General features: G+C 37.7%; 1 protein-coding gene across 2 annotated transcripts in view; it reads left to right on the top strand.

Moving 5' to 3' along the window:
• EHHADH (enoyl-CoA hydratase and 3-hydroxyacyl CoA dehydrogenase) overlaps positions 1-7,888 on the top strand; it is a 48,528-nt gene extending 40,640 nt beyond the window's left edge. For both annotated transcript variants that reach the window (XM_081830841.1, XM_081830838.1), the window contains one exon: positions 4,958-7,888. In XM_081830841.1, the coding sequence (XP_081686967.1) occupies positions 4,958-6,219 (1,262 nt within the window). In that variant the 3' untranslated portion in view covers positions 6,220-7,888. The remainder of the gene's footprint in view (positions 1-4,957) is intronic.
• Positions 7,889-10,165: the final 2,277 nt, after the last annotated feature.

Here is a 10,165-nt window from a genome sequence, read left to right as displayed (position 1 = left end):
TTTTTTTTTTTTTAAAGATTTTATTTATTTATTTGAGAGAGAGAATGAGATAGAGAGAGCATGAGAGGGGGTAGGGTCAGAGGGAGAAGCAGACTCCCTGCTGAGCAGGGAGCCCGATGCGGGACTCGATCCTGGGACTCCAGGATCATGACCTGAGCCGAAGGCAGTTGCTTAACCAACTGAGCCACCCAGGCACCCTATAATTTCTATACTGTTAGAAATTTTATGTGAAGCTTGGGACCAAAAGCTGGGAGGCCAGCGTTTTTGAACTCCATGCTCTACCTCCTACTTACCCAGGCTAAAGTTTCGGATACAAGTTGCTATAGCAGAGAGTGCTATCCAGCCCTCTTGCTACTGGGTGAAATGCAGATGTTTATTAATTTTGGAAAATGAAATGTTTTTAAATAATTTAATATGTTTATTAAATTACGTAAGTTAATACAATTTGAAAATTAAATATATTCCAGAGAAATAAGGATTTCTGATGACTGATAACATTCTGTATTCAAAACCAATTCCCAAAAAACAAAACAAAACAAAACAATCCCCAAATCTAATCAATGAGAAGTATAGAAGAGTAATATGTAAATATTAAAAATAAATATGTGGCTTCATCCACAATGGGTTGATTAGGTAACATAACTTGCTGCTGTAACAGATAACAATCTCAGTGGTTTAACACAATAAAGATTTATTTCCTGCTTGCTCCATAAGGTTCATTCTAGGACACGGTTTTTTCTAACTAAATGACTCTGCCATTCTCCTGAACAAGGGTCAGGAAACCTTTTTTTTAAAGGGCCAGATAATAAATATTTTAGGCTTTCTGGGCCATATGATCTCTTTTGCAGCTACTCGACTCTGCACACAAAAACAGCCACAGATAATATGGAAACAAATTAATGTGGTTGTATTCTAATAAAACTTTATTTATGAGACTGAAATTTGAATTTGACATAATTTGCATGTGTCACAAAATATTGTTCTTTTGGGTTTTTTTCAACTATTTGAAATGCAAAACCATTCTTAGCTCACAGGCAGTACAAAAATAGGCATTAGGATGGCTTTGGCACACAGACACTAGTTTGCTCAAGGGTCCCCTCCAAGGCCTCACAGTTGTTCTCTGCATCCTCTACATCCTGGTAGTAATGAAGGTCTTGTGGGAGATTCTGGAGGCCAGTCGTGATCCCACACCACCCTCCTTTCCCATTTCATTGACCAGAATTAGTCACAGGCCCTATCAGGATACGGAGGGTCCAGAATAGTCTTCTATGCACCCAGAAGAAAAATGAAATGGTATGGGGAAGGAACAGTGACATCTTTGTCATCAAATAATTTGTCTACATTTTCTGTTCTTCTTGCCTTTGCTTAAAGTAATACTTTCCTTTTCCCTTCCCCAGTCTGGTTGGTTCAACTTCCCCAATTTCACCTATTTCAATATGATCTTTCTTCAAATATTTCTACAAATAACTTTATCTTGAAGCTTTTCTTGATTCATCCAACCAAAAATAATCTCTTTCCTTTGACTCATCAAAGAAATTTGAACTTCTCATATCACTTTCTTTACCTTATAGAATGGATATTTGTGAACTTTTCTTCTTCCCGCCTCTAGATTAAAAGCTCACTGAAGGTTGATACTACCCATATTCTTTATAACAACTTTATTGAGATGAAACTCATATACAATAAAATTCACAGTTCAGTGTAAATAGGGTAACTTCTATGGAAAACAGTATGGCAGTTCCTCACAAAATTAAAAATAGAATTACTGTATGATCCAACAATTCCACTTCCGGGTATACACCCAAAAGAATTGAAAGCAGGGACTCAAACAGATATTTGTACACTCATGTTCATAGCAGGATCATTCATAATAGCCTAGAAGTGGAAGCAACTCAAGTGTCCACTGACAGATGAATAGATAAACAAAATGTGGAATATACATACAATGGGATATTATTCAGCCTTAAAAAGATAAGAAATTCTGCTACCACCTGAATAAACCTTAAGGATATTCTGCTAAGTGAAGTAAGCTAGTCACAAAAGAACAAGTGCTATGTGATTCCACTTATATGAGGTACCCAGAGAAGTCAAACCATAGAGATAGAAGGTAGAATGATGATTACAGTGGGTTGGGGAGGGAGGACAGGGATGGGTTATTTTTTAATGGGTATGGAATTTCAGCTTTGCAAGATGAAAGGAGTTATAGAGATGGATGGTGGTACTGCTTGCACAATAATGTCAATATACAAATGCCAATAACTGCACACTTAAAAGATGGTTATGATGGTAAGTTTTATGTTATGTGTATTTTACCACAATTCAAAAGAAATTTAAGTGCATTGTAACAATGTCCCCCAAAAAAGAATACACTTCAGTAGTTTTTAGGTATTTCAAAGTTGTGCAACCATTGCCACAATCAATTTTATTCTTTTTATTTAAAAATTTTTTTAAAAGATTTTATTTATTTATATAAGAGAGAAAGAGAGCATGAGCAGGGGGAGGGGCAGAGGGAGAGGGAGAAGCAGGCTCCCTGCTGAGCACGGAGACTGACACGGGGCTCGATCCCAGGACCCTGAGATCATGACCTGAGCCAAAGTCATATGCTTAACTAACTGAGCCACCCAGGCACCCAACCACAATCAATTTTAGGACATTTTCATCACCCTAAAAAGAAGCCCTGTACCCATTAGCAGTCATTCCTCGTTGCCCTTCCCCCAGCCCCTGGCAACCACTAATCTACTTTCTGCCTGCATGGATTTGCCTATTCTGGACATTTCATATAAATAGAATCATACAATATGTGGCCTTTTGTGTCCAGCTTCTTTAACTTAGCATAATGTTTTTAAGGTTCATCCATGTTATAGGACTTCATTCTTTATTCATATCAGTACTTCATTCCTTTTAATAGCTGAATGATATTCCACTGTAGGGATACATTTTGTTTATCCATTCATCAGTTGATGGACATTCAGCTTCTTTCTACTTTTTGGCTATTTTGAATATTGCTGCTATGAACATTTATGTAAAAGTTTTGTGTGGACATATGTCTGCAATTCTCTTGGGGATATATATACACAAACCTACCTGCTTACCTACTTACCTAGGAGTGGAATTGCTGGGTCATATGGTAATTCCATGTTTAGCATTTTGAAGAACTTCCAAATATTTTACAATCTTCAGCAATGTGTCAGGTTTTTAATTTCACTACCTCCTCACCTCTACATCTCTCTTTTTAATGATATCTCTCCTAGTGGGTGTGAAGTTGTAGCTCATGGTGGTTTTGATTTGCATTTCCTTCATGATTAATGATGCATCTTCACATATGCTTATTAGCTATTTGTATATTTTCTTTGGAGAAATGTTTAAATTAAATTGTATTTTTATTGTGAGTTGTGAGAGTTCTTTATATATTTTGATACAAGTCCCTTATTAGATATATGATTCCATGGGTTCTTTTTACTTTCTTTATGGTGTCCTTTGAAGCACAAAAATTTTTTAATTTTGATGGTGTCTAATTTATCTATTTTTTTCTTTTGTTGCTTATGTTTTTGGTGTCATAAGAAACCATTGCCTTGAGGGTATTATGCTAAGTGAAATAAGTCAATCAGAGAAAGACAATTATCATATGATCTCACTGACATGTAGAATTTAAGAAACAAGGCAGAAGATTATAAGGGAAGAGAGGAAAAAATGAAACAAGACAAAACGAGAGAGGGAGATAAACCATAAGAGACTCTTAATCATAGGAAACAAACTGAGGGTTGCTGGAGGGGTGGAGGGTGGGAGGGATGGCGTAACTGGGTGATGGACATTGGGGAGGGTATGTGTGGTAATGAGCACTGGGTATTATATAAGACTGATGAATCACAGGCCTGTACCCCTGAAACAAATAATACATTATATGCTAATTAATTGAATTTAAATTTTAGAAAAGAGTTAAATTTAAAAAAAAAAAGAAACCATTGCCTTATCCAAGATCATGGAGATTTACTCATAAGAGTTTTATGGTTTTAGATCTTCCTTCAGTCTGTGATCCATTTTGAATTAATTTTTGTATATGGTGTGAAGTAGGAGTCCAGCATCATTCTTTTGCCTGTGGATATCCAGTTGCCCCAGCATCATTTGTTGAAAAGACTGTTCTTTCCATATTGAATTGTCTTGGCACCCTTGTCAAAAATCAATTGGCCATAAGTTATGAGATTATTGATCTATAGGTCTACCCTTATACCACACTGTCTTGAATACTGTAGCTTTGTCATGAGTTTTTAAATTGGGAAGAGTGAATCCTCCAACTTTGTTCTTCTTTTTTAATATCGTTTTGGTTATTCTTGATTCCTTGATTTATGTATGAATTTTAGGATCAGCTTAATTTAATTTGTTAATTTCTGCAAAAAGCCAGTTGAACTTTTGGTAGGGATTGCATTGGAGATGCAGATCAGTTTGTGTAGTATTGCCATACTAACAATATTAAGTCTTCTGATCTATGAACATGGGATGTCTTTCTGTTTATCAGGTCTTCTTTATTTCAGCAATGTTTTGTGATTTTTAGTGTGTAAGTCTTACAATTCTTTCTTAAATTTATTCTGAAGTATTTTATTCTTTTTAATGCTATTATAAGTAGAATTGTTTTCTTAACTTCATATTCTGATTGTTCATTGCTTGTATATAGAAATACAATTGATTTTTGTATATAGATCTTATATTATACAACCACTGCTGAACTTGTTTATTAATTCTAACAGTGTGTGTGTGTCCATGTCTGTGAATATTACTCAATGTCACATCCTCTGGAGCACTTAACACAGTGCCTAATCTTAACTAATATTCAATCCATTTGTATTCCTTGAATTGATCTCTTTAACTGTCCTATTGCCACAGAAGCCTCCCATTTACTGAGTAATGTTTCAGTTCCCAATATCATTGAATCATTCTTTTTCTTCTTCACTCTTATCTGCAGGCTTGGGAACAATGGGCCGGGGCATTGTCATTTCTCTTGTGAAGGCCAAGATCCCCGTGATTGCTATGGACTCGGACAAGAAGCAGCTAGAGACTGCCGATAAGATAATAACCTCCCTCCTGGAAAAGGAAGCATCCAAAATGCAGCATAACAGCCACCCTTGGTTAGGACCAAAACCCAGGTTAACTGCATCTATGAAGGAGCTTGGTGGTGTGGATTTAGTCATTGAAGCAGTATTTGAGGAAATTAACCTGAAGAAGCAGGTCTTTGCTGAACTGTCAGCTGTGTGCAAGCCAGAAGCTTTTCTGTGCACCAATACTTCAGCCTTGGACATTGATGAGATTGCTTCTTCCACTCATCGCCCTCACTTGGTCATTGGCACTCACTTCTTCTCACCAGCTCATGTGATGAAGTTGTTAGAGATTATTCCCAGCCAGTACTCTTCCCCCACTACCATTGCCACAGTTATGAATTTAGCAAAAAAGATTAAAAAAATTGGAGTAGTTGTAGGTAACTGTTTTGGATTTGTTGGCAATCGAATGTTGAAGCCTTATTACAATCAGACGTATTTCTTGTTAGAAGAAGGCAGTAAGCCAGAGGAGATTGATCAGGTGCTGGAAGAGTTTGGTTTCAAAATGGGACCTTTTAGAGTGTCAGATCTTGCTGGATTGGATGTGGGTTGGAAATCTCGACAAGGGCAAGGTCTTACTGGACCTATGTTGCCTTTAGGAACTCCTGCCCGAAAGCGAGTCAATGGGAGATATTGCCCAATTCCTGATATGCTCTGTGAATCAGGACGATTTGGCCAGAAGACAGGTAAGGGTTGGTACCAATATGATAAGCCATTGGGTAGGATTCACAAACCTGACCCCTGGCTTTCTGAATTTCTGTCACAGTACAGAGAAACGTATCACATTGAGGCACGTATCATTAGCCAGGATGAGATCCTTGAGCGCTGCTTATATTCACTCATCAATGAAGCATTCCGTATCTTGGGAGAAGGGATGGCTGGTACTCCAGAGCACATCGACGTTGTCTATTTACACGGGTATGGATGGCCAAGGCACAGGGGTGGGCCCATGTTCTACGCCTCCACAGTTGGGTTGCCCACAGTGCTAGAGAAGTTGCAAAAATATTACAGGCAGAATCCTGATATTCCACAACTAGAGCCTTGTGACTACCTGAAAAAATTGGCTTCCCTGGGCAACCCTCCTCTGAAAGAATGGCAAAGCTTAGCAGGACCCCCTAACAGTAGATTATGATTCAGCCTTCCAGGTTATGCCTCATGGAATTTCATTGATATTAAATCCAAAGATCCAAAATAAGATTGCTCTGAAATACAAAGCAGAAGAAATAAGTGGTCGGCTAAACCTTCTCTTTGGGTCTTCTGTCTGATTATTCTAATGGGTCAAATCTTTAGGAATGTGCTTCCTATGCCTCTGAGTCTGTCTTTATCAGATAAATCATTTTGATCCCAGTGAATAAACTTGTATTAATACCGTAATAGCTAAGGAGAGAGACTCAGGATTAAGTTGAGGTTTCCAAGTGCTTTGATCATTGGAGATGTCAACAATTAATCACTGATAAATGCCACTAAGCCACAAATTCATTCTGACCCCTTTCCACCTCACACACACGGCCCTGATAGGAAATCTTATGGGTCCTCTACTCAACAAACATTCACTGTGCACCTCCTGAGCATTTTGCCCAGCACTTGGCAAACCCAGAGTCCAGAGGGGCATTAATTCAGCGGGGAAAGCTGTGATGAAGCTTAGGCCATAGTCTCAGAGGTGGAGTGGAGATAGTTGGCAGGGTCGAGTCAGCAGGGAGGGTCTCTGTGAGTATGGAACATCACCCATGAGGAGGCGGAAGGAGTAACCAGAAAGAAAGGCAGGGTGTCAAAGGTATAACAGTGCTAATGTTATAGGCAGAACCCAGGTGGGAAGTAGTGAGGGCGTCAAGTGCTTCAGACTAGAATGGGGAACTCAGAGAAGCTTGGCAGCTCATACTTGGCGTATGACTTCTGTCCACAGAGCGGTTACATATGCACAGTCGTGCTTGCTGCTTGCAAGGGGCTCAGTAATGTTTGTTGATAACTTCCTGGGGACCAGGTGATGTCTATCATTCTTTTCTATGCATGGAGAAGTAACAGAAAGTAGCAATTGTTGACTTCATGTAGGAAGGGATCTTATCTTAGAAAACATGTCTAACCTCCTCTGATTCTATGATAGAGTCATGATGCCAGTCTCTCTGTCATGATGAGCCTCTGTGATGCTGGGTATGGAAATTGTTGAATCTTGGAAAGTCTGAAATTACTGCAAAACAGATTCTGTATAGTTTTGTTATAAGAGTTCTTCTCTTTTTACTTTTTTGTGGGGTTAAAAGTTGAGGGGCTGGTCAACACAAAAACTGGTACACAAGTGTTTATAGCAGTATTATTCATAATAGCCCCAAATTGGAAACAACCTAAAGCTCCATCAACAGATGAATGGATAAACAAAGTGTGGAATAGTCATAGGGTAGAATATTTGGCCATAGAACGAAATAAAGTAAGCATAGATACATGCTATGACATGACGAGCCTTCAAAATACTATGCTAAATCAAAGACGCCAATCACAAAAGGCCATATGTTGTATGGACATTTATGTGAAATAAAATAGGCAAATCTATAAAGACAGAAAGCAGATCAGAGGATGCCTAAGGCTGGAATCATTAGGAGCTAGGGAATGGGGAGGGACCTAATGAGGACAGGTTTCTTTTTGGGTTGATGAAAATGTTCTGAAATTATTGTGGTGATGGTTACATAACTCCGTGAATCTACTAAAAACCATTGAGTTGTGTAATTTTAAATGGGTGAATTGTATGGTATGTGAATTATAACTCAGAATTGTCAATAAATAAGTAAATAAACAAATGGGCTCAACTTGTCCTCCAGTGTGATGTAAATGAACTATTTTCACTGTATTTTCACCTGTGAATCCAAGCAAAATTAGCAAAAGTTCTGATAGAGGAATCTTGAATGAATATAGTATAAGTTTTCCATTATCAAAAACAAAAACAAACAAAAACTCTAGAGAGTGCCTTGAATTGTAGTTTAATTTAGAATCATTTTTAAATTGTGTATTGCTGGATTTTATATAAATTGGTCCTTTAAATTAAAGAAAATTAAAAAAAATTTGAGAAGTGGTAACTTTGTCTGCAAATTGACTTATCTTCAAATGAACGTTGAAGGACTGAGCTGTGCATGCGCCTGCGTGTGCACACACACACACACACACCTACACACCTTTTCTTCTTTAGACCCTGAGTGGATTTTATTTTGAGTTCTTAAAACTCATTTTCACCCTACACTACCCTCTAGGTTGGACCTTTGAAACTAGAGTGTCTATAAGATTTTGTGAGTCAAAACTCCCTGAAATCTGATGCTGATGTTTGTGTATACGTATATGAGTATATTGCTTAGAAGAGGTACCACGTCTTACGTCATATTTTCAAAAGTGTCTGTGACCCAATAAAGGTTTTAAGGACTAATATTCTCTATATAACATGGGAAGAAGAAATAGGAGTTCATTTATTCTCATTTTATATCAAAGAGGCAAAACTAATTTAAATTTCTTGGGTCCTACATACAACAGTGGATAATATGATGAAATCTGTCCAGGATATTCTATTTCATCCTTGAAAATGTACTTGCTTCAAAGGCTTCTTTTGTTGTTGTTATTGATAACTTTAAAACTGCCTGTCTTTTTTTTGAAAAAAAAAAAACAGCCTCAGAATGACATTTTAAAAATGTGTTCTAATGGTAATCGACTCTGACGAGAACTATATATTAGAAGCACTCTTGAAGCTTTGCCGTAATTCTCCAGCTTTATAGATGAGACTAACGATGTTCCTTAAATCAGTAAAGCCACCGTGCAGCTGTGGTTGCTATCTACTTATTCACTTCCAGCAAGAACAGGTGTGCATGAGAGTGATAAAGTGTGGGATCCTAAACTCCCCTGATTAATGATGTTTCAGAATTGTGTATGCAAATCATACCCCACAGCAGTTAGGAACCTGAAATTTCTTGGGTCTTACATTTGTCTTTAGACACCTAAAAATCAGAAATATTGTAGGCTTACTAGATTGGCTGACCCTTCTTGGTGGCCATTGATGAGAATAATAGAAAAGAAGTTCTCTGGACTACAAACAGCCTTCCGCAAGAACAGAATAGTCTTCGACTATTCTTGAGATGATCAGTGCCATCTGCTCATCTTGCCAGCTTATAATTTTGAGATTAACAAACAAATTGCACTGCTTCCTGGTAGGACAGCAGCATTATACAACTCTGAAGGACACCACTCATACTGTGTTCCAAGAGGTGGGCATTCACATAAAAATAATGTGAATAGCACCCCCTAGAGTTGTGCAACACCCGGTATTGTTTTCAAGTCAAAAACTCTTTCTTGTTTATTGCTATAAGTATCTTTATAACCAAAAGTTAGCTGACAAAAGGAAAGTTTCCCTTTGGATTGGTGTCTCTAATGAGACCAAAATTTTACAAAGATTTCATCTTGTCTGTTCATCTTAGTACTTTTTTTTTTTTTTTTAGCATTCTGACAAAGAGGAACATAAGAGATGAACAGGGCTTTTTAATTCTTGTCTAAAGTGTTCCAGGACATTTCAATTGTAATATTTATTTATTCTCTTTCACCAAACTTAAAATAGCCTAGCAGAATGAGTGCCTGAATGCATCTGATAAGGTGACAAGAGCAGAGCTGATGCAATCTATCTCTTTCACTATGGTTACAGTTATTCCACCTTCTCTAAGAGGAAACAGTTGCTAATTCTAGCCATAATGTGAAATCCTTAGGGTAGGTAGGGCAAAACCTTCTCCAACCAAACCATCACTGCACTTGGATTCCCGGAATCTGCCAAGGCCTAGACAGTTGTTAATTTGTACATTTTGGCAGAGACTGTTGGCTGTCCCCCAATGTTTTTCTTCTTCTGTAGTAATACATTTCTCAAAATTTTTTAGCTGAGCATTAGGCTGCTCAAAATACACAATATATTTGTCAGCTTCTCTTGCATCCAGTTGTGAACATGTGACTGAGATCTAGACAATGGGATGTATATAGAAGCATCACATGGCAGCTTTGGGGAACCTCCCTTAGAAGTCATCTGACGTGCTTCCTTTGCCCATTTCTTTTTTATCCCTTCTTCCATT

The sequence above is a fragment of the Leptonychotes weddellii genome, chromosome 1 (genome assembly GCF_054177405.1).
Source record: "Leptonychotes weddellii isolate Sample4059 chromosome 1, ASM5417740v2, whole genome shotgun sequence".
In the NCBI taxonomy this organism is placed as follows: domain Eukaryota; kingdom Metazoa; phylum Chordata; class Mammalia; order Carnivora; family Phocidae; genus Leptonychotes; species Leptonychotes weddellii.
This window is presented reverse-complemented; position numbering and strand designations above follow the sequence as displayed.